This window comes from Arvicola amphibius, chromosome 10, assembly GCF_903992535.2.
Source record: "Arvicola amphibius chromosome 10, mArvAmp1.2, whole genome shotgun sequence".
In the NCBI taxonomy this organism is placed as follows: domain Eukaryota; kingdom Metazoa; phylum Chordata; class Mammalia; order Rodentia; family Cricetidae; genus Arvicola; species Arvicola amphibius.
Genome location: NC_052056.1, coordinates 82,027,216 through 82,052,591, shown reverse-complemented (window position 1 = coordinate 82,052,591; position 25,376 = coordinate 82,027,216). Strand labels below are relative to the sequence as shown.

The 25,376-nt window shown below is 42.9% G+C and overlaps 1 protein-coding gene and 1 non-coding gene across 2 annotated transcripts in view; both read right to left on the bottom strand.

Annotated features, from left to right (window-relative positions):
• Ccdc62 (coiled-coil domain containing 62) overlaps positions 1-22,992 on the bottom strand; it is a 46,446-nt gene extending 23,454 nt beyond the window's left edge. The window contains exons 1-6 of the mRNA XM_038345769.1: positions 22,828-22,992; positions 17,662-17,854; positions 12,931-13,097; positions 10,617-10,718; positions 7,827-7,998; positions 3,159-3,260 (exon numbers count right to left, since the gene is read on the bottom strand). Coding sequence (XP_038201697.1) covers positions 3,159-3,260; positions 7,827-7,998; positions 10,617-10,718; positions 12,931-13,097; positions 17,662-17,854; positions 22,828-22,992 — 901 coding nt within the window. The remainder of the gene's footprint in view (positions 1-3,158; positions 3,261-7,826; positions 7,999-10,616; positions 10,719-12,930; positions 13,098-17,661; positions 17,855-22,827) is intronic.
• Positions 20,856-20,993, bottom strand: LOC119825825. The gene has a single exon (XR_005287292.1). It is a non-coding gene; the product is annotated as a small nucleolar RNA SNORA2/SNORA34 family (small nucleolar RNA).
• Positions 22,993-25,376: the final 2,384 nt, after the last annotated feature.

The window sequence follows — 25,376 nt, the reverse complement described above, 5'->3', positions numbered from 1 at the left end:
GAAGAACTGATTTGATTTACACAGTCACATCAGCAATAAATGCTTCACATAAAAAAATCCAAGAGATAGAAATTAAATTATTCTTTTATTTTGGTTTTTCGAGACAGGGTTTTCCTGTAGTTTCTAGAGCCTGTCCTGGAACTAGCTCTTGTAGACCAGGCTGGCCTCGAACTCAGAGATCCGTCTGCCTCTGCCTCCCGAGTGCTGGGATTAAAGGCGTGCGCCACCACCGCCCGGCTAGAAATTAAATTATTCTTATCTGGTATTTGTCTTAGTTACTTTATTTTATACTTAGTACTTTAATTAGTTAGTTAATTACTTTCTATTGTTCTGAAGAGACACCATGACCAAAACAACTTATAGAAGAATTTATTGGGGGCTTACAATTCCAGGGTTAGAATCCATGACTATCACGTCAGGGAGCATAGCAACAGCTGAGAATTTAGATCTCTATCCACAGATCAGAGGTAGAGAAAGGGCTGGATAGATGATTCAGTGGTTAGGGGTGCTTACTGCTCTTCCAGAGAACCAGAGTTCAGTCCCCAGCATCCATCTCAGGCAGCTCACACCTGCCTGTAACACCAACCCCAGGGATACCCTCTTCTGGTCTTCAGAGCACTGCAATCACATGTGCGCGCACGCGCACACACACACACACACACACACACACACACACACACAATTTAAAATAAAAATTAAAGTCTTTAAAAAAAAATAAGAGGCAAAGAGAGCTTTTGAAACATCAAAGCCCACCCCCAACGGCACAGAGATCCACTTGCCTTGGTCTACTGGGATTAAGGCATGCGCCACTACACCCTGCTATACTTTGGTTTTTATATCACTGGGGAATAAACTCAAAGTATAACAAGCAAGCACTCTACCAAGTGAACTACATCCTTAGCGCCCTCGATTTACTTTTATAATTAAAGCATAGAAAAACTGTTTTTGAAACAATGATGTTTAACTGTCTTCTGTAGAAAGGCAATCAGCTGAAGAAACATTTTTTAAAAGTTATTTCCCAAAATGTATTATAGTTGTATTTAACAAGTCTCATACATTTTACAAATCAAGAAGACTTTTATATTTATGAATCAGGGGTGGGCTAGGTGTGATGGCACACACCTAAAAGTCTCAATTCAGGACCAAATTGGGGGCTGGTGGTGCAAAATGGACTGTAATCTAGACTTCATCTTCAGACCTTCCCAGGCAGTGTCATATGTACACGTATGTGTGTATCTTTTTTTTTTAAAATATTTTTTTAATATTTTATTATGTATACAATATTCTGTCTGCGTGTATGCCTGCAGGCCAGAAGAGGGCACCAGACCCCATTACAGATGGTTGTGAGCCACCACGTGGTTGCTGGGACTTGAACTCAGGACCTTTGGAAGAGCAGGCAATGCTCTTAACCGCTGAGCCATCTCTCCAGCCCCGTATGTGTATATCTTAACACAACTAAGACTTGTATGACACTTGCCTTTGGCAATGCACCTCGGAGTGCACTAGAGGAAGTCAAGCAGTGTCTCTGCAGCATTTGCTGAGTTCTAAGTCTCTGTGGCCTGTGAGTGTCTTGGCTTTAGTGGAATCACATACAGGCTGACCCAGACTGTCTGATTTTAACCATGGGGTGTATCATTAGTTACATACAAGGCATAACTAAGACAGAAATCCTAGAAATAATCAACACAGTGACCTCTAGTGGTGAAACTGGCACTGCCTTACCCTAATCCTTAAGAGGAGAATTAAAATGAATGAAGGATTCATTGTACTTGAAAATTCTAAAGGTGTTTCTCTTTAAACTGTAAGAATTTACTCTCCTCTTAAAAAGAGGGAGATTGAGGAAAAGAATGGCTAGACCAAAATGTTCATTTAGTTTTCTCTTTGAAATTTTCCCTCCAAAACTATGATTTTCTTAATACTCCTGCAAAAGCCTAGGGAAACCTTGGTGGGCAGGGTATCAATAAGCTCAATGTCCACAGTGAGGAGAGAGAGGACTTCAATGGTGGATATTTCAGGTAGGATGGGCAGGGGCCATGCTGGGGAAGGGGTGTGTGGTGGGAAGGCCTGGGATGATTATACATGACACCAACTAATGAAGATTTGAGTTGTACCAATGCAACAATACACATGAGCTTTTTCCCTAACATACTAACTGAAGGTAATTAATTTGCAAAACTCAATGCTGAGCCAGGCAATGGTGACACACACCTTTAATCCCAGCATTTGGGAGGCAGAGGCAGGCGGATATCAGTGAGTTCAAGGCCAGCCTGGTCTACTAGAGCTAGTTCCAGGACAGATCCCAAAACTACAGAGAAGCCCTGTCTCGAAAAACCAGGGGAAAAAAAAAACCCAAAACAAAAAAACTCAATGCTGAATTCCTAAAGAGTTTTTTAGTGCTGGAGGCCAAGTCTAGTGGTAGGTTACACCCCAGCCCTTTGGACTCCTGATAGTTTACTTAGCATTTGTGAAATTATACAAACCCTCCCCTCAACAACCCATATGATTCTTTTTAGATAATGTTACTTCTGATCCTTCTGCCTCCACCTTCCAAGTTCTGTGATTACAAGTTATATGCCATCAGGCCCAGCTACTGCGTGCTGGGTGGACACTCCACCAACTGAGCTACACTCCTACCCTAAAAGGAACTTTCCAGCAGGAGTGTTTTCTTTTTCTTGAGGATCACAAAGACCCATTCAAGTTGGACAAACTGTAGCTCCACTTTATGGGGAGGAAAACAACTACCTGGAGGGGAATAAAAATGTTGAAACTTTGCCCAGAGGTGATGACGCACACCTTTGATCTCAGCACTCAGGAGGCAGAGGAAGGTGGATCTCTGTGAGTTCGAGGCCAGCCTGGTCTACAGAGTGAGTTCTAAGACAGGGCTACCCAGTTAAACTCTGTCTCGAAAAAAAACAAAAATAAATATGTTAAAACTCAGGGCTACAGAGTTAAACTCTGTCTCAAAAACCATAAAGAAATAAACAGATAAATAGATATAAAAAACTGTTAAAACTCAAGCACAGCCCCTTATCAATCTCTCAGAAGTCTGGGAAACACACAAAAGCTTATTTTTTAGGGAAGTGTACATCTTTTAGCCTGTGACAAAAAGCTGCGGTTACAAACATGCAACTATTCAAATACTTCATCCAGTTCTTTACCAGTAAATGTTAATTCGTCATGCAGGCAACTTTTCTCTTGCTTGAGGCGAATGATCTCTTCTCGTTGTTCATTGTTTTCTGTTGTCTTCTCATTTAGGTCCTCTTCATAAACAGAAGGGAGAAAAATCCTCAGGTAAAGGCCAGCCTCTGGGAAACACAGACACTACACAAAAGCTCCACATGCTCAGCAGCCTCTGAGGACCCTGCTGGGTCTACAGCTGGGCCATTCACTATCTCTGCCTGGCTTCTCTCGCTACACCCAGGGGATACAGACCAATCTTTAAAAATAAAAACTCCTTGTGTCATTTTTGGTAATTCTTAGCCCTTCATGCTGCGCTCGGATAAAACCCAAATCCATCACTGTAAACGGCAAAGCCAACAGTGACATGGCCTTCCTTGTTCCCAACCTCTTTCTCTTTCTTTCTCTCAGTTCTTTGACTGCCTATGGGATTAAAAAAAGAAATAATTTGGGTTTTGTTCTTCAGTCTTGGTGAACAGCTTCTGGATCTCTTGGAATTTCCTAAGTATTGATGATGATAGCACTCAGGAAGCTGAAGCAGGAGGGTACCCTAGGTTATGCTATATGACAAGACCCTTTCTCAAAAGACAAAATAAAGCCAAATGAAACAAAAAAAAAAGGGACCGTTCCAGATCCCACCCTAGTTAGCATCTGGAACCCACTGTTCACCAGAAAGTTCTAGGCCATCAAGGGCTGGAACTTTCAGCCCTACTCAGCGGCCTCCAAACCAAGGGAGGGCTGAAGACAGAGCTCTATTAAGGCTCCAGAGGACTTGAGATGGAGAGTCCCAGATATATACACGCATGTGTGGGGCGCGCGGGGGGGGGTTGTATCAGGTTTGCTTTAGGAGAGGACCTTGGAGCTCTGCACATAAAGCCACTTCCATCTACAGCTCCAGAGTTTCAGCCAGCAATGGGGCAAAGTGCTTCCCTGAGCCTTTGTCCATGATGGAGGCTGCTCAGGTCGTTGTAGGAGCTCTTGCTTTACTGCCAGGTGGTTGGTCAGTTGGTGTGAGGCTCCCCTGGGATTTGGGACTGGTGTCTAAGTGGGAACAGTCTTGTGGACATGAACCTGAGGGATGGTCACTAACACCAGGCACGTAGCTTCATAAGCATAAAACTGAATTGAATGTCTGTGCAAAACTGGTAAAGGAGGAACACAGGGTTTCTTTTTCCAACAAGGAAATAAACAAATCAGGAATGGCCCCACTTAAGATCCACTCTAGGCCTTCTTGTTTTCTGCCTAGAAGGTTCCCGTGGGGTCTGGCTACAGTTCTGTCTACAGTCCAATTATAGTTCAAATGCTAACTCTTCAAATATACTTTCTCAGTCAACCTGGACTAAATGAGTTTCTCTCCCTTGCTCTCTGTTCTATTTCCCATTACCCTACTTTAAAAAATGTTTTAAATAAATATTGGGTCAATCAAATATTCATAATACATAAATATTGTCATGGCAGACTTCTTGAATATCCTACTTGGCACACACACACATACTCAGTAAACACTGGTGACCCACAGTGTATATCCTTGGTGTTGTGCTGACCCAAAAACAAAGAGATACAGCCTGTCCCCACTACTGCCATGGGGATTTAACTGATGTTATAAACAGAGACAGCACTTATAACCATTGGTGAAAGCATGGTAAGTCCAAGACTATTACATTAAATTGGTCAAGAAAAAGTTTCAAATTTAGGAGGCAGGGTTAGGACAGGGTCATATGTAGCCTAGGCCGACCTTTGAAATCCCTATGTAGTGAAGAATAACCTTGAATTAATCACCTCCCTGCTTCTACCTCTTAAGAGCTGGTACCTGTACTACTATGCCTGGCTAATTTTAGAATCTCTTAGTTAACAATTTAGTTTGAGAATAGGCAGCTATCCTCTTCTTATGCTCATTATGCTCATTATGACATTATGCTCATGCTTGACTGAGTCCAGTAAGACTAAGCCATTGTCTCTATGATTTATTTATTTATTTTTTATTTTATGTACTTTAGTATTTTGACTGCATATATGGCCTGTATATCTGTGTGAGGGTGTTGGATCTCCTGGAATTGGAGTTATAGACAATTGTGAGCTGTCATGTAGTGGCCGGGAATTGAATCCAGGTCCTCTGGAGGAGCAGCCAGTGCTCTTAACCACTGAGCCATCTCTCCAGCCCTGGCACTGTCTTCTGAGGCATTTTGCCCTGGGCAGGGATGAGAATAACTTCCTCAAGTGTGGCTCTGCAGCAGCCCTCAGAGGCTAACTGAGCAGTCAGTCCTCTAACCTGAGCCTGTCACTGCTGTGCCCAAATCCACGAAGTTCCCGCAAAAGCCAACAAGGAAACTGAGTCCTATATGTGAAAACAAAGAGCCTTTATTTTAATCAAGTTTGCAAACTCGGTCTCTCTGCATGTCCAACATATTGGAATAACCGAAGAGCCCCGAGCTCAATTAGAATTGGGTTTTTATAGTAGTAAAGGTGGGGGTGAGGGTTTCTGAGATTTAGGACCCTTGATATGATATAGGTGTGTCTTCTATCTACCTGTTTCTTTCATTGGTTAATTAATAAAAAAAAAAACTTCTGGCCTGATAGGTCAGAACATAGGTAGGCGGGGAAGACAGAACAGAATGCTGGGAGGAAGAAGGCACTGAGGCAGACGCAGTGCTTTTCCTACCCAAGACGGACAGTGGTTAGACTCATGCCGGTAAGCCACAGTCAAGTGGCAATACAGATATTAGAAATGGGTTAGATCAATATGTGATAGTTAGCCAATAAGGGACTGGAGATAATGGGCCAGGCAGTGTTTAAATGAATACAATTTGTGTGTTGTTATTTCGGGCGTTAAGCTAGCCATGCGGGAGCTGGGCGGGATTAAAAGCAGGCCTGCTCACCTCATCGCTACACTTGATTGGCTGACATTTGTCTAGGGGTGTCCTGGTGAGTGTGTACTGAGAGGAGGTCACATCTACAGCAGTTAGAATGCTAGGCATTTCCTTTGAATGGTCTATTCTGGGGTGGTGCTAGGTAATCTCAGTTTGTGGTTCTTTCTGCAAACAGGCCTCTTATTAAATTTATCGATAGCTGAGTTCTACTCTGGCAGGTGATAATGGTTGGAAGTAAAGAACTTCCTTTGGGACCTGCCCATACTTAGTGTATCATGGCTGGTCCCCACAATCACCATTTATAAAACAGTGGCAGATGTGAGGCTGAAACAACAGCTCCTCAGGTCCACAGTCAACTCAGCACCCAAGCACTGGTCAACCTAACCCTGGGGGGAGACCAGAAAGGAGTGGACCTGCTTCTAGGCCTTCCCAGATCAATGTAAATTGACACCATCACAGGTATTCTTATTCAAACACACACACACACACACACACACGCTCATGTGCACACGACACACACACACACACACACACACACACACACACACCACTGCTACAACATTTGTTCTATCTTTCACTAGAAAACACCAAGAATCAGAAAGAAGTGAATCACAGAGGTACCTAGAACAAAACTAGAAAACCACCCAAAAGCCAGGGTGAGACTACACTGGTGCCCATCCCTCAATTCCCCTGACAGGATCTCACGTATTTCTCGTTCCCCCTGACTGACTTTGGGTTATGAGGCAGAGTGACACTGTGGCAGATCCAGGCCTAAACCTTAAACATCTCCAATCGTTTCTGGGTTGTTTTTGAAGTTTCTGCCCTCGCTGTGGGAAGAGATGCTCTGGCTAGCCTGTAGGTGAGGAGAAGAGACGGCTGAAGCAGAACCGGTCTCTGAGAAGCCTAGCTGGGTCCACTCACTGGGACCAACTCACAACTGCTGCCCCTGCGCTGCACTGTGTGTTACAGGAGGTGTCAGCAATGGCTAACCGATACAGCCAAGCAAACTGAAGCAGAATTCCTTAAAAATAAGATTTGGGTCCCCTGTAATCAGACTGATGACTGCCTTAATTGTCATCACAAAACCTTCAGTCAGTAACTGATGGAAGCAGATGCAGATATTCACAGCTAAGCACTGGGACGAAATCTTGGAGTCCAGTCATAGAGAGGGAGGAGGGATATGATGGGGCAACCCACAGAATCAGCTGACCTGAGCAAGTAGGAGCTCACTGACTCTGGACATACACCTGGGGAACCTGTACAAGACAGAACTAGGCCCTCTGCATGTGGGTGACAGTTGTGTGGCTTGGGCAGTTTGTGGGGCCACTAGCAGGGGAAGCAGTATTTATCCCTACTGCATGAACTGGCTCTTTATACAGGGGGAGGCCCTGGTCCTGCCTGGTCCTGAGGAATGGAAGGGGGGTGGGATGGGGAAAAGGTCGGGGGAGAGGGTGCACAGGAGAGAGAGAGAACTGGGATTGGTATGTAAAATAAGATTGTTTTTTAAAAATATCTTTTAAAAATATGATTCAGGGTTGGGGATTAAGCAAGTACAAGGTCCTGGGTTCAGTTCTCAGCTCTAAAAGAAAAAAAAAAGATGAAGTTTAACCACAATTTTATTATTTTGTATCACAAAACTTGTAGCATAATTCTATATAAATGAGACAGACATTGCATGTTAGGATTCACAGCCAGAATAAACCCACTCTCAAGTATACAATTAAGGAAATTCAGATAAAGAAATAAATTCCCAACAATACTACTATTAAATTATTTTCTTACCTTTCAGCTTATTGACTTCAATCCTAAGTGCCTTCAATTTCTGCTTGTAATCTTGCTTTTCTTTCACAATACAAGTCTCTGCCATCTTAGCATCACGTAAAGCATGTTCTAACAACTTAAATTTACCAGAACAGTCTGAAATGTGATTGACTGCCTCAATAATATCTTTGTCCTAAAAAAAAAAGAAAACTGATAGTCTAGATTTTTAGATTCTAAATAATCAGTAAGGTTGTTCTTACTTAGACTGGACTGTGCAGTGAGTTCCTGTCTACACACCTTTCAGGTTTACTCAGTTGCTGTAACCCTATGCTAGCACCAAGTGGCAAAAGAATCAATCAGCAGACACAAAAAAAATTCTTATCTGACCATGGCGCTGAAGCAGCCATTTCAGTGTAGTTGGCTGGCTTGGGAAACCGTGTGCTGTCACGACACCTTACTTTCTCTTGAAAAGTTGAAAGTCAGACTTTTTTTGGTTTTTCGAGACAGGGTTTCGCTGTAGCTTTTTGGAGCCTGTCCTGGAACTCTCTCTGTAGACCAGACTGGCCTCGAACTCACAGAGATCTGCCTGCCTCTGCTTCCCGAGTGCTGGGATTAAAGGCATGCACCACCACTGCCCGGCTGAAAGTCAGACATTTTTTTTAGGTGGAGTCTCTTTACATAGGCCTGGCTGTCCTGTAACTTGCTCTGTAGACCAGGCTGGCTTCAAATTCAGAGATCTGCCTGCCTCTGCCTCCAAGTGCTGGGGATTAAAGGCATGTGCCACCATATCCAGCAAGAATCAGACAATCTGATGGCCAGGCTAAACTTCAGCAAGTGATATGTTGGCTGTTCTTCAACGGTGTTGTTATTCTCTGGATGACAGTTAAGTCCCGTGGGACCAACATTTCCGACCTACATTTAGTTTGTTAAAAAGAACAAACTCTTACGACATCCAGCCAACATGCTGCATTAGAAGCTTTTATGGTTGAAAAGCAATTCTAACCATAATTAATGTACAACAGTAAATGGTTTAAGTAGCTTAGTGGTAGAGCATGCCTACCATGTGTGAGGTCCCAGGTTCAATCCTCAGACTCAGGGACACTTGCTGAAACACATGATTAACAGGTATACCTTCCTGAGCACACCCACAGCTCTGGCACTCTGATTAAAAAACAAAACAAACCTCACAAGTTCATAGGGCTTTATGGAGAGATAAAGGATTGGGGTGAACCATTTAATAGCTAGTAGAAGACTGGGCATGGTGGAATCTCAGCATTCTGGAGGCTAAGGGAGGAGGACCAATGAGTCCTAGGCCAGCCTGGGCTATATTACAAGTTTCAGGCCAGTAGAAAAAACAAAACAAAATCAGAAACAGTGGAAGGGCTAAGGATGTAGCTCAGTGGTAGAATGCTTGCCGAGCATGTAAAAGAACCTGGGTTCAGCCCCCACCACCATAAATTTTAAAAAAAATTATTAAAACAATAACACAAGCTGGGTGGTAGTGGTTCACACCTTTAATCCCAGCATTCAGGAGGCAGAGGCAGGCAGATCTCTGTGACTTTGAGGCCAGCCTGGTCTACAGAGCAAGCTCCAGGACAACCAGGGCTATTACACAGAGAAAGCCTGTCTCAAAAACAAACAAACAAACAAGCAAAAAGCCAACTTTATGTCAAGACCAGTTTTAAAGTAATAAGCAGTTAAGCCAATGACAAGAAAGAGAATTCCTTCAATCCTTGTCAGCCTTAAACAAGGAGCTTGGAGCTCCTGCTTCTGTCTTTCCAAGTATGTCCCAACAAGTCTGTGCTTCTAGTAAAGACTATTTTCCTCAATCAGGACTTTGATTGTGGGTGTGCTGCTTCTTTGTGAACACACTGTTCTACCATGGGAAAACACCTGGAGACATCTTCATTATTTCATAACCTCTGCCACTGCTGTGATGGACACGATGTTGGTTATTATTTTAACTAAAGCTAATTCTACACATTTTAATTTTTTTTCTTTAATTTTCAGAAAGTTTGCTTATGATCACATTCCAGCATTAATGTTGGGGGAAATTACAGATGAATGCATACAAATGTCCCACTACACCAACATCTCCTTTTGCTTAGTAACTGCCAAAGACGCATGAGGCAGAGGGGTGCTCGCTCTCTCTGAGGAGCTTGTGTGTCACACTCTACCAGTGTGTGCTGGGATTTTGATCTGTTTAGTGAATGACTTTTGGGGCAGCAAGCCCTAGGACGTGGTCTTATCTGCCTACAGCACAGTGTAAAGGCTGTGGGAGAGGGTTGCTTGCCTCTTGCTCTCACACTCTCTTGGGTGGTCAGAACACAGCAAGTAACGAAGAGACAGCTTGTGTGGTTGGTACTCTTCACCGGGGCAAAATGACTGGACAGGGGCAGCTGGATCAGCCATGGCGCCTAGAAGGTTCTGTATCAGTGAGTGTCTGTCCCTACCCTATACCTAAATAAATACTTGAGACCCTTTAACAGACTCACGTAGTTTCACATAACACCAGTGTTTGGCGGCTACCAGTTTTCCTCTGTTTCATAAAAGACTAATAAGCATCTAGTGGTCAGTATCTTCAGGAGACCTATAGCAGGTACCCCGGAAGGGAACAGATTCACTGAGATGAAGTGCAGAAGCTCTGGGAGCACCGTGTAAACCTTTCTTTCATTTTTGAAAGGAGAAGATGAAATTAGCAATGTTAGAGGCTCTGTTTCTGGGCTGCTGAGGACTTGGGGAGAGATGGAGTGTGTGGTGAGCTCTCTAGCTACAGAGTGCTCTGGAGCGGAGGTGTGGCGTTTCAATTACCTTTAGCTTTATCATGGTGGTGAGAGCCTGCTCTCTAGCTTGCAACTGTCCTACCTGAGCAGAAAGTTCCACTAGCATGCTGCTGAGATTTTCATTTCTAGCCTACAAGGGAACAACACAGAAAATACTGAGTCTGCTAATGCTTTCATTATGTTACTAACCACAATCAATACTCATTTCTCTATTTTTCAAATTTAACATTTTTAAGGAACAAAGTGGGCTAAGTAAGCAATTATCAAAAAATGCAAATACCTATTCTTCTATTAACTCTAGCTTTTACCAATACTTAACAATTGTTCTAACTTAAATTGATTTATACAGGTTAAGTTTATAAACATTCGTTTTTATTTTTAAGTAAAATCATTTTAATTAACTCACAAATGAAAAACCACACAGCTCGTTTAAGGAAGCCACTCAGAACCTTGCCTAGTCCCAAATTCAGTGTCTCTCCACAAACACAGGTGACTGTTCTGAAGCCATGGAGCTTTGTTTATGAGCTCATACTGTCACGATTACAGTTCTTATTCACTATCCAGAATGAAAAAAAACTATGATAGTTGAAACTACAAAATATATAAACTGGGGGCTGGAGAGATGGCTCAGTGGTTAAGAGCTGCTCTTCCAGAGGTCCTGAGTTCAATTCCCAGCAACCACATGGTGGCTCACAACCATCTGTGATGAGATCTGGTGCCCTCTTCTGGCATGCGGGCACACATGGAGGCAGAATGTTGCTTACATAATAATTAAATAAATAAATCTTTAAAAAATATATAAACTGTATCTTTTTTCATGACTCATGTCCTTTTCCTAGTTTTTAAAAATAATTTTAGGTTGTTGGGAAAGAAGAAAATAAACAAATGAGAATTGGATTTCCATAAAAAAAAAAAAGTAGCCTTTGTGAATTCTGCACATCTTTTTTTTATATCCAGGCTAAAAGAACTTTACACTGGGTTTGGTTCAATATGCCAATATACATTTTCAAAAATCCAGAGAAAGCAAAACACAAAAAGTAAGCTGTTACCTAAACTGGATTTGAGGTGATAATGATGTACCCACCCACATTCATCAGTTACAACAAAAAGACCACTGTGATGCCAGGCCTTAGAAGTGAGGGAAGCTGCGTGTGTGGATACAAGCAGACATGGGAACTCTGTCCTTGCCATACGATTTAGCTGTGCCCCTCAAACTGTTCTAACATATACAATTTAGCTGAGCTGGCACAAACTGTAATTACAGCATTCAAGAGGCTGAGGTAGTAGACTACAAGTTTGAGATCAGGCTGGGCTTCATAGTGAGACTAACTCAAAAAAACAAAGTTGGGCGGTGGTGGCGCATGCCTTTAAACGAAGCACTTGGGAGGCATAGGCAGGCAGATCTATGTGAGTTCAAGGATAGCCTGGTGTACAGACCAAGTGCCAGGACAGTTTCCAAAGCTACACAGAGAAATCCTGTCTTAAAAACCAAATAATAATAATAATAATAATGATAATGATAAGAAGAAAGAAAGAAAGGAAGAAAGAAAGGAAGGAAGGAAGGAAGGAAGGAAGGAAGAAGAAAGAAAATACTGAGGACTTAATCTTTCCAATTTTATAGCAAATATGTAACTAGTTTTGTTTTGTGTATTTATCGTAGCAGAGAGACCTTAGGTTAACCTCAGTACTTGAGAGGCTGAGACTGGAGGGCTGCGGCTCAACACTAGCTAGAAGAGATAAAGGAGACATGAAAAAAGGACTTGGATACTGGCATCTTCAAGGCCCTGGGTTTAATCTCCACTACAGGAAAAGAAGAGAAGGAGAGAAAGAAAAAGAGAGAGAGGAAAAGGGAAGTAGGGAGGGGAGGGAATCAGAATTTAGAAAGCCAAATTCAAAGCTACCAAAACTTGAAGGTACTTATTTCAGACTTCGAGAAAGGCTTTCTGAAATAACCCGTTGTTGGTAAAATGTACAATTCTTCTAAACCAAACAGCAAAACCCTTTATGGGCTGTGATGAAACTTCGCCTACAGGTCAGAGCACTACTGTGCAGCTAGCCAGAAATCACAGAAACCCACACTTCCATACACACATATATATCCTTTTTTGTTTGCTTGTTTTCTCTGTAGCTTTGGAGCCTGTCCTGGAACTAGCTCTTGTAGACCACGCTGGTCTCAAACTCACAGAGATCTGCCTGCCTCTGCCTCCCGAGTGCTGGGATTAAAGGTGTGCGCTACTGCTGCCCGGCTGCACATATCCATTTATGGTGACATTTAAGATTAATTTTTCTGTAACTAAAACCCAGAATTTGGACTAATGAAGTTTGTTAAAATTAAAACTAACCTCAAGGTCTTCCGAGAGGAGGGCAGAATGTGTAGCCTTTTGAGCCATTTCCTGGAGCTGTTGTTGAGTCTTCTGAAGAGCTGTCTGACATTCCGCTTGATTGGACTCAAGGACTTTGACCTTCTTCATGAGAGACTTGATTATGTCGGTTCTTTTATGCAGCTCACCTGAGGGAAATTTCAGTCACTGTGTCTGTGTCGAGATGTAACAGGCAGCGTTTTCAAAATCAGATCACAGAGTAAGGGTGTGTTATGCGTTTTAAAGACATCTTATTCTGAAATGCACAAGACCTAACTTGTACCCCAAAAGTAAACATTGGCAGCAACCAAGAAGTCACTTCCTACACATAATCACTGTTAATTCCCACTTTCCGAGACACTGACCTGATCTCAGAAGAGTCCCCTTCCTTGCTGCCACCCACTCCTCATGCTGAGGACAGTATGCCAGGCACCTATCTGCCCACCGCTGAGCCCAACACCTTGCCTTTTACTGTTACTGCTCTCCTATCTATCTCTGTATGCACCCCAGAGCACAGTGTGAGCCACATGCAGATAGAATTATACTCAGGAGTTTGTCTCTTCACGTGGTTTGCGGCAGATTAAGATCCTCAGAGCCACCTATGCTGTAACGTGTTTATCGCTAACACTGCAACATGAAAGTCTATTAAATTATAATGCCAACATGTATTTATCTACTCTACCACTGGTGATTATCGAGGTTGTGTCCACTCTGCAGCTGTCAAGTGGTGTTGCTCTGAATGTGCATCTACACGTGTCTTGGGGCATATTTGCTTTGCTACTCAAAATGTGGTCCTTGACCCTGGAGCGCCAGCATCATCAGGGAAATGGCTAGAAATGAAGACTGCTAAAGCAGGCACAGCATCCGTAATCCCAGCAGCTGAGCACCAGGCAAGTGTTAAGACAGTAAGATTAGGAGTTCAAGACCATCCTTTGCTACAAAGCAAGTTCAAAACCAGCCTGAACTACAGAATTAAACTACCCTTTCCAAATAACTACCCTTTCCAAAATTAAAAAAAAAAAAAAGGAAGGAAGGAAGGAAGGAAGAACAAAAGAAAGAAAGAAAGAAAGAAAGAAGGAAGGAAGGAAGGAAGGAAGGAAGGAAGGGAAGGAAAACAATGTGCTGAAGAGATGACTGACTCAGAGTATAAGTTAAGTACTAAAACTGCTCTTGCTGAGGACTCAGTTTTGGCTCCTGGCCCCCATACTGGGTGGCTCACTACTGCCTGTAACGCCAGCTCTAGAGGATAAGACTCTCACTAGCACCTCAGGCAAAAGCACTTACCTGTGTGTACGTATCCACACACACATCCCGCATGATAAAGAATAAATAAAGGCTGGAGAGATGGTTCGGTGTTGCTTTTGAAGACCTGGATTTGGTTCCCATTACCCACTCGGCAGCTCACAACTACCCTTATTTCCAGTTCCAGATGATCCAACACCTTCTCCTGGTCTTGGAGGGCACCAGGCACATATATGATGCACATACATACATCCAGACAAAGTACCCAAACACATAAAATAAAAATAATAAATGAGGGGCTGGAGAGATGGCCCAGAGGTTAAGAGCACAGATGATCTTCCAGAGGCCTTGAGTTCCATTCCCAGCAACCACATGGCAGCTCACAACCATCTGTAATGGGGTCTGGTACCCTCTTCTAGCATGTAGGCATACATGCAGTCAGAACACTGTATACATAATAAATAAATCTTTAAAAAATAAAAATAAATGAATCTATTAATAAATAAGAGATTGTTAGGTGGTGGTGGTACATGCCTTTAATCCCAGCACTTGGGAGGCAGAGGCAGGAGGATCTCTGTGAGTTTGAGGCCAGTCTGGTCTACAGAGCGAGTTCCAGGACAGCTAGGACTGTTACACAGAAAAATCCTGTCTTGAAATCTCCCCCCCCCCAAAAAATTAAAAAAGAAGAGGTTAGAGAAAAGACGGCTCAGTGGTTAACAATACTGGTTGTTCTTCAGAGGACCCAGGTTCAATTCCCATTACCTATATGGTAGTTTATAACTTTAACTTCACTCCCAGAGGATCCAACACCCTCTTTTGACCTCTGAACACACTGCATGCATGTGGTACACAGGCAAACATGGAAGCAAAAACACCCATATACATTAAACTTTTAAAAAGTTTTTTTTTCATTAAAAAAAAAAAGAAGCCAAAAACAAAGAATGCAGACTCTTAATCCCAAACCTATTATATCAGAATCTACTATTTTGGGGGTGAGGCTGGAGGTTGCTAGGCATGGAACCCAGGGCCTCAAGTACTTTCCCAGTGAGTTATATTCCTCAGCCCACAGTCTGCATTAGTAAGTTCGCTAGGCAACTGAAGTGAAAATTCCTGGAGGTGGAATGGCTGGACCGCAGCCTTTAGACCCTTCCTTATATAAAGGATTCATATGTCCTCACCTTTACCAGGCACTATGAAATGATTTCCCAAAGCAATTGTGCCAGCTTACTCCCATCAGCCCTGTGCAACCTTCCTGTGGCTCTCTATCTTCCTATATATGGGCTAACAAGGCCTGATAGCTTTAGCCAGCCTAACAAACATAAAATGGTCCCTAATTACTAATGAGAACATACTAATATGTTTATTGGTCAATAAATTTTCCTCTTTCCATGAAGAACGTATTAAATCTTGCTCTTGTATGTGGTACTGAAGATTAACAGAGTACTTTGGATCTTAGGCAAGCACCTCCATTAATCTGCAAATCTAAACCCAAATCTTGATTACTTCAAAATCTAGGTGCTGGTGACTATATACAAAATGTGTTATTAACAAATACTTTTACAGGCCGGAGAGATGGTTTAGAGATTAAGAGCACAACACTGGCTGCTCTTCCAGAAGTCTTGAGTTCAATTCCCAGCAACTACATGGTGGCTCACAACCATCTGTAATGAGATCTGGTGCCCTCTTCTGACAAGCAGGCATACATGCAAGCAGAACACTATAGATACAATAAATCAATCAATCAATAAATAAATCAGTCTTAAAGAGATATTCTACACCACTTTTTTTTTTTGAGACTGGGTCTCTTTGTAGCACTGGCTGTCCTAGAACTATGTAGACCAGGCTGGCCTCGAACTCATATAGATCTGCCTACCTCTACCTCTCTAGTGCTAGGATTAAAGGTGTATACCCACCACACCTGACTGTTTATACACCTAAATTCTTTCTAAATTTACATTTATTGTGTGTGCACAAGCTTACTCACATATGTCACAATGGGTGTAGAGATCAGAGATCAACTTGTGAGAGTTGGTTCTCTTCTTCCACCATGAGGCTCTTGGGGACTGAACTAAGGTCCCCAGGTCTGGCAGCAAGTGCCTTTATTTATTTTACTTTCAATTAGCAATCTTTTATATTTATATTTTTCTTTTTTTCTTCTTTTCTTTTTCTTTTTGGAATTTTTGAGACAAGGTCTTATGAATCCCAGGCTGGCTTCAAAATTACTGTAGCCAAAGATCATGTTGAGCTTCTGGGCATCTGACTCGACTGACCATGCTGGCTGTGCATGATGTTAGGGACAGAGCACAATGTACATGATGTTAGGGACAGAGCACAATGTACATGATGTTAGGGACAGAGCACAATGTACATGATGTTAGGGACAGAGCACAATGCTTTGTTCATGATAAGCAAACACTCTACCAACTGAGCTATATTGATGGACCTTCCTGACTCTATCTTAAAATTAAAAGTCATCTTGTTACAAGGTCAAATTAAGTTCATTCCTGTTTTCTGTAAAACTCAGATATGACCAAGTCTTGACCCATTTTCTATAATTTGACCTGTTTTATACCTTATACCTAACCTCTACCCTGGTAAGATGTTCTGCCAAGCCAAGTTCCTATGCAAATCAAAATCCTCTGGAAATCCCCAAGCCCTTGAAAAACTCCTGGTCTTGCCATTTTGGGGACTATATAACCCCACTGTCTCCTATGTTTGATGTTATTTATTCAAACCTCACTTTAGGAAGATAGCCGTGTCCGACAGAAAAGGAAGCTTGCATATTTGACCAAAGAATGTGAGTAATGGTCTTTATTCTCATCCGGTGGGATTAACACTAAATTCCCAGCACTATTTTGAGTTTTTTGAAATTGTATTTAGGGGATGGAGAAATGGCTCAAGTTAAGAACACTTGCTGCTCTAGAGGATCCAGGTTCGATTACCAGCACCCACATAATGGTTTATAAGCACTTATAACTCCAATCCCAGGAGATTCATCACCCTTTTCTGACTTCCTCTGGTACTGCATGCATGTAGTTAAGGCGTACATACACTCATATACATAATTTTTTAAAAAAATTAGTTACTTATATTTACAAGAACACACGTGTGCCAAGGCTTGTGTGTTGTAAAATTCAAAGGAGAACTTGAGGGAGTCAACTCTCTCCACTGTTTAGGTCCTAGAGACTGAACTCAGGGTCTTCAGCCTTAGCAGCGAGTACCTTACCTGCTGAGCCATCTTGTCACCCGTTTCTCTATGTTTTAAAAAAGACGACCGCAGTGACCGAGGGCTTTGAGCATTCCCTACCACTGAGCTAACCCACAGCCTTCACGCCATGTTAACTCTAGCTCTGGCCAGCACTTTTCCTACGTTGATGTTTTTAAAATCCGCCCATCTTCAACAGGACTGAATTCTTTCAGTGTGTCAGCACACAGATGTACACAGCAGATGGAGCTGCGTGTGTTTCTGACCTTCTAATTTGCTGCAACGTTCCTCCAAAGTCAACACTTTCTGCCGATCCTCCTCCCATGAGAGCAGCTGTCTCTGGTGCACCGCAACCATGTCATTGAGCTCTTTATCGCGATCTTTCAGTTCTCCAATGAGCAGCTGCAGCTCCTTCCGCTGTTTCTCAATGGTGGAATTCTCAACTTCTGACCCGATGTTCTAAACATGGAGGGTGGTTTTAAATCAAGATAAACCCAAACCACACATCAGCCACAACATATGTCTTCCAAATACTTATACTATTTTGCTGCCAACTAAAATTGTGAAATTGAGTTTTATCCTCTTTTAAGAGCAATACAGCAAGTTACACCCCACGGTCTGCCTCTGTCATCTTCATCGGACCACACAGTTCTTAGAGAGTAGGACCACTCTAAAACCTCTGGCTAGCCACAATACACTCCGCTTCTGCTCCCCCCACCCACCCGCTTTGCTGTCAATCTTCCTGTTCTAGCCACCAATGCTATTCCTTACTCTGCCCTTCTGTGCTCTCTAGCACACACCCACACACACACACACACACACACACACACACACAGAGAGAGAGAGAGAGAGAGAGAGAGAGAGAGAGAGAGAGAGAGAGAGAGAGACACACACACCTGCCGCCATCTTTCTGTATGTGTGGTGCTGGAGCTCAAACCCAGAGCATTAATTAGCATATGATCTGAGTTACAGTCCTAATCCTTGGCTAGAAATTTTGGAGAAATCAGACTGGCACCTTTAATCCCAGCATTCGGAGGCAGAAGTAGGCAGATCTCTGTGAGTTCGAGGCCAAGCTACAGAACAAATTCCAGGACAGGCTCCAAAGCTACAGAGAAAAACCCTGTCTCAAAAAAAGAAAGAAAGAAAGAGAAAAAAAGAAAAAAGGTAAATGTGAAATTGTTTTTAACAATATTATAAACAATTCTTATCAAAGAATGGGAATTTTAATCTGGAAGAAAATAGCCAGGCTGTAGCACACACCTTTAACTCCAGCATTCAGAGGCAGAAGCAGGAGGATCTCTGTGAGTTCGAGGCCAAGCTGGTCTATAGAGTGAGTTTCAGGACAGGCTCCAAAGCTACAGAGAGACCCTGTCTCAAAAAACCAAGAAAAAAAAGTAGGCTAGTTGAGTTGTGGTGGTACACTCCTTTAATCTCAGCACTTGGGAGGCAGAGGCAAGCAGATCTCTGAGTTTGAGGCCAGCCTGGACTACAGAGCTAGATCTCATTATGGAAAAAAAATCTTAAAAACAAAATTTTGAAGAGAAAATTTGCATTCGTACACCAAAGACAAAAGTACAGTGACGTCTCGTGTCTCCAGAACTGAGGTTCCTGTTATCAAGCTCTTGCTGCAGCTCCTTCAAGTTTCCTTTCTATAGCACTGATTTTAAAAAATACTGAGCTACTTTCCCCACTTGTCAGCCATATGCCATTCCCATTCCTAACAATATTATCTCCAGTAACTCCTATATTTTTAAAAAAATGCATAACTACCTTTTCTAATGCTTTTTTTTTTCAAGACAGGGTTTCTTTGTTGATGGAGGAGGGTCATCTTTCTATGTGTTACTTTCATTGGTTAATAAAGAAACTGCCTTGGTCCTTTAATAGGACAGAAAATTAGGTAGGCGGAGTAGACAGAACAGAATTGTGGGAGAAAGAAAGCAGAGTCAGGCAGACACTTCAGGCAGTCGCCATGCCTCTCCTGAGTCGGGCGCAGGCTAAGATCTCTCCTGGTAAGACACCAGATTACTAAATATGGGTTAAAGCAAGATGTGAGAATTAGCCAATAAGAGGCTGAAACTAATGGGCCAGGCAGTGTTTAAAATAATACAGTTTCCGTGTAATTGTTTTGGGTAAAGCTAGCCTGGTGGCAGGAAGCGGCCCTCCACCGTTCCATCTACACTTTGTATAGCCTTCGCTATCTTGGAACTCACTCAATAGTCCAGGCTGACTCATTTTTTTTCTTTTTTTTCACATTGTATAACAGTTTATATTTACAAATTAGAAAGAATAGGGGAAATAATCCATTTTTTAAAAAGTTTCTAATTTGAGTAAGTTAAAAACACACAAGTGGAGCTGGAGAGATGTTCAGAAGGTAAGAGCACTGGCTGCTCTTTCAAAAGTTCTGAGTTCAATTCCCAGCAACCACATGGTGGCTCACATCCATGTGTAATGAGATCTAGTACCCTCTTCGGGCCTGCAGGCATATATGCAGTCAGATACTGTATACATAATAAATAAATAAAATAAGTAAATAAATACAATCTTTAAAAACATACATCAGGGCACTAACCACACAGGACATTATTGCACAGGAGTTCACAGTACAGAACAATGTTCTGGGCAGAAAACCCACAGCAATTTTTTTTCTTGGTAATAGATTTTTTTTTTTAAGATTGATTTATTGTGTATACAACGTTCCTACTGCCTGTGTATTTCCATGCCAGAGAGGGCACCAGATCTCGTTACAGATGGTTGAGATCCACCATGTGGTTGCTGGGAATTGAACTCAGGACCTCAGGAAGAGTAGTCAGTGCTCTTAACCTCTGAGCCATCTCTCCAGCCCCTAGATTTAACATATAACTTTTTTTTTTTCGAGACAGGTTTTACTGTAGTTTTAGAGCCTGTCCTGGAATTAGCTCTTGTAGACTAGGCTGGCCTCGAACTCACAGAGATCCACCTGCCTCTGCCTCCTGAGTGCTGGGGTTAAAGGCGTGCCACCACTGCCCAGCAACATATATATAACTTAAAAGAACAAAAGCTAAATTAATAATGTAGGAGTATAGAAAAATCTTTTTTTAAAAAAAGGATTTATTTATTCATTATATATACAGTGTTCTGAAGGCCAGAAGAGGGCACCAGATCTTACTACAGATGGTTTGTCAGCCATCATGTGGTTTCTGGAATTGAACTCAGAACCTCTGGAACAGCAGGCAGTACTCTTAACCGCTGAGCAATCTCTCCAGCCCATAGAAAAATCTTGGAATGTCATTAAGACTAGCAGCTACCCACATCTGTTACCAAGGACTCAGTCCTTTCTTCAGCTCTCCTCTCCCCACTTCACCCACCCCAGTCAGGATTTTGCTGTGGCCCAGGGTGGCTGCAAATTCCAAATCTTCTGTCCTAACTGGCCTCTGTAGCAAGCCAAGTGCTACAATTTTAGAGCTGGGTATCATATGCAGGCAGATGTTTCTTTTTAATGAATCAACCATAACATTTTAAAATTTCTGAAATGGCCAACAGACCATAGAAAGACATTTTTTTTAGGCACCTGCTTGAAACCAACAGCTTCAGCAAACTGATGGCCTTGATTCAGGGCCAACCAGGCTGACTTTGAACTCAGAGATCCACCTGCCTCTGCCTCCTGAGTGCTGGGATTAAAAGTGTGTGCCACCACCAGGCTATAGCTGGGTTTTTTTTAAGATTTATTATTTATTTTATGTATGAGTGTTCTGTCTGCATATGCAACTTTATGCCAGAAGAGGGCACCAGATCCCACTACAGATGGTTGTGAGCCACCATGTGGGTGCTGGGAACTGAACCCAGGACCTCTGGAAAAGCAGTCGGTGCTCTTAACTGTTGCACCATCTCTTTCTCCAGCCCAGTTTTTTTTGTTTGTGTTTTTTTGTTTTGTTTTGTTTTTTCGAGACAGGGTTTCTCTGTAGCTTTGGAGACTGTCCTGGAACTAGCTCTGTAGACCAGGCTGGCCTCGAACTCACAAAGATCCGCCTGCCTCTGCCTCCCAAGTGCTGGGATTAAAGGCGTGCACCACTAACGCCTGGCTCCAGCCCAGTTTTAAAGTCCAGTATATGACAGGTCCTATCAATCTGAATCTAGAGTTGGGCACTTAGTGGTTATATAATCTTAATCTCTCAGCCTTAGCCTCTTTACCTGTAAACTGGTAACAGCTGTACTTTCTAAGGGACTTGCACATGCAAGTATTCTATCACTGAGCAATACCCACAGTATTTTTTATTAATTTTGTGTATGAGTGTTTTGCTGCATGTATATCTATGTACCACTTCCACGCTTGGTACCTGTGAAGGTTAGAAGTGTATATCAGATCTGCTGGGAATGAAATGACGGACACTGTGAGCCACCATTTAGGTGCTGGGAATCAAAACTAGGTCTTTTGGAAGAACAGCCAGTGCTCTTAACCAACTGCTGAACCATCTCTCCAGTTCCCACAGCTTTTTTTTTTAATTATTTTTTGAGATATAGTCTCACTAAACTGTCCTCCCCTTAGGCCCACTCCATGGCTTTGAACTTTCCAGCTTCCAAAGTAGTTGGGATTACAGGCCTGTGGTTTTATAGGTGCCTCGAATATAGCAATCCTTCAACACTGTTATTACTATTGATTACGATTAGACAGGGCCTTGTTATGCAGACCTGGCTGGCCTTGAACTCACAGGAATCAGTATGCCTTTACTTCCCAAGTACTTTCTGGGATTAAAGTTGTGCACCCACCACACCTGACTTAATTCATGTGTGTGTGTGTGTGGGGGGGGGTGTCAGAGGATAACTTTCAGAAGTTGGTTCTCTCCTTCTACCATATGAGTTCTAGGGATCAAACACAAATCATAAAGCTTGGTTTATTGACCCTTTACCCACTAAGTTGTTCTGTAAACCATATGGTGCTTAATTATGTTCTGGTTTTGTGTATGGAAAGTGGAAACGGATTCTACCACTAAAGCTGAGCCTCGCCCCAAGAGTTCTAAGAGCTAAAGCTGGGATACGGTGGCTCACAGCTACATTCTTGGGACTCGGGGGGCAGAGGCGGGAAGAGTGATGCCAGCATGGCCTACACCGGGTGAAGGGCAGTGCAAGTTCATCGGAGACTCGCGTATACGATTACAGCATGTTAAAAGGCTTATAAATAACAATCATTGACAGTTACTGACTAAACACACACACACAAAAAAAAGAACTTGGAATTCCAGGTCACAATACTTGAATTCCAGTCTGTAAGAATGGTAGGCCAGGGGCATGGAGCTCAGTGGAGGATATTGTTAAACGAGGGAGGGCAACGTCCCTGTCAACGTTCAACAGCAATGCCTGGTGCTCGCGCTTCGTCGCTCGGTCCTAGCTTTTGTCGAGCTGAGCAAACTGTCGCTCCGTTCCCTCTTTGCACCGTCTCCAGGGGCAGCGGCGCTCACCTGGCGCCGGACGAAGAAGGTCGCCGAAGGGTTCATGGGCGATGCCCCCGCCCCCAGAGAGAGTCGGTGCCAGCAGCGCGTCACCTCGGAAACGCCATAGGCGCCGGGTCGCACCGGCGCGGGCAAGCCCGCATCCCCGGACGCTGTGCCCTCGCGACCACGCATGCGCACACAAACCCCGCCAGCTCGCCCTGAGGCGTCGCGCAGGTGGACGCCTCAAGTCTCGCGAGAACGCGAACCTGCTTTCCCACACTGGAAGGCTCCGGCGCCACACGAAGCGCCCCAGAGAAGTGTTCCGGCTCCAAAGGTCGTGAACTCAGTGGCCCTGGTTCCCTCGGTTTCTGGCTTAACTAGAGAGATAATCCCTCCGGCAACAGGACGAAAGATCACTCAGGACAGAAGCATCTGTCAATTATCTGCTCTTGATGAGAACCCTGACATTTTATGTCAACATTTCCCACATTATTGCTGGGTCCTGAGTCTGAGGCAAAAAGATCGGAGACCTAGGAAGACCCTGGGATTTTACGTGTGTGCACCCTGCACCTGTGCGGAGGTGAGGACAGTTCTAGTCAGTCTCCTCCAGAAGGCCTTCAACAAACCTTTGAGGCAGCTCCACTAATTTCACCAGACACATCCTCCTGCCTGCCTCCCAGCATTAAAAATTCACATAACAGATACCCCCCACCCCCGTTTTAAGAGTGTGGGGGATGGGAGGAAAGAAAAACAGAATGGCCCTGGACCCTAAAAGCGATTTCCACGCAGGCCTGACCACCTGAGTGTCATCTTAGAAGCTCACAGTGAAAGAAGAGAATTCATAGTTGTTCTATTTATTTTTTGTTTTTTTTTTTGAGACTGGGTCTCTCTGTAGCTTTGGAGCCTGTCCTGGAACTAGCTCTTGTAGACCAGGCTGGTCTCGAACTCACGGAGATCCGCCTGCCTCTGTCTCCCGAGTGCTGGGATTAAAGGCGCACACTACCCTCACCCGGCCATAGTTGTTCCTTTTATCTCTCTGGCACACTGGAACACTCACGCATCCAAATAATAGGTTAAAAATTACCTGCGTGCTGGGGATCAAATTCCTGTCCTCATCATTGTAAAGCAAACACTTTATTACATACATACACACCAAATAAAAATGTAACATTAAAAAAAAGTGACAAAGTCAATCTTTGAACTGGTGAGGTACAGTGAATTTCAAGTCACAGGAAAACATTCATTTTATCAGTAAGGGCATTTTAATTCTTCATTTTCTGGCAGTAACATCTGCTGATAGCTATATAAGGACCGAAAATGCATTTTTCAGAAACCGTTTGGGAGCTGGAAAGATGGCCCAAGTGGTTAAGAGTGCTTGCTCATCTAGCAGAGGCCTCAAGTTCCATTCCAAGCATGCAAATGAGCAGCTCACAGCCACCTATAACTCCAATTCCAGGAACCCCCTACAGGTTCTTCTGGCCTCTTGGGCACTGTACCCTTGGGGGGGGCATATCTCCCCCCTTTTTAAAATTAGAACTGTGGACATTAAAGTGCCTTTTCCATGAACTTTATGTGTACATACATGAGGATCTTAGAGCACCAAGAAAAACACCAACAGAACATCCACCAAACAGCCATGACCAGTAACATTCGCTTGGCCAAGTAAGAGTACTTGGCAAAATTCAGTTAGTAAAGAATTTTGCTTTTAAGCTAACATCTTAATTATGCATTTGTTTCTAAAACTTTTTTTCTAGATACCTTTTCAGAACTGAAGATATGGCTCAGCAGTTAAAATCACTGGCTGTTCTTCCAAAGGATCTGGGTTCAATTCCAGCAACCACATGGCAGCTAACAACTGTCTCTAACTCCAGTTCTGGAGTACTCAACACCTTTATACAGGTATACATGCAGGCAAAACACCAATGCACATAAAGAAAAATAAAAAAAACACCCTTTCATTCAAGAATATATTTGTATAATTGACAATTTCATGAATTCTAAATTCTTAAAGTATCTATACAATTTTTGTTTGTGACACTACGGGTTGAATGTAAGGGCCTTGTGCATGCTGGGCAAGCACTTGCACCGCCCAGCCATATATATTCTCACACCTGTAGCCTTTTCACATGTAACACCTGATTTCCAATGTTTAATTTCACCCAGTGCATTCATTAAAACCATCAGTTTCTCCATAAGTTAGTTTAATTGCTACTTCTAAAACTGTAGACTGAGAACAGATACATTCCGTTTTTAATTGGTTAGAATTTTACTCATGTGGCATATAGCTAGAACAAGAATTCCCATCCTCTCTGAGCATCCTTCCACTCGTAACAAGAACGAATGTCTACAACAAATTTGTGGTCTGACCCTACTCAACATTACCGAGCAGATTTCTAATATTCCTGGGAAAAGCGTTTTTAAATATCCAGTATTCTACCACAAGATACACCAGCATTTCTTTAACAGTTCTGTATTCTCTAACGTCATCAGTAACATTATGAATGGCACCCTCATCCATGAGTTGCATACAAGACTTGTCCCTTAAGACAGAGCCGAAGGGGCTTACTGGGTCACAG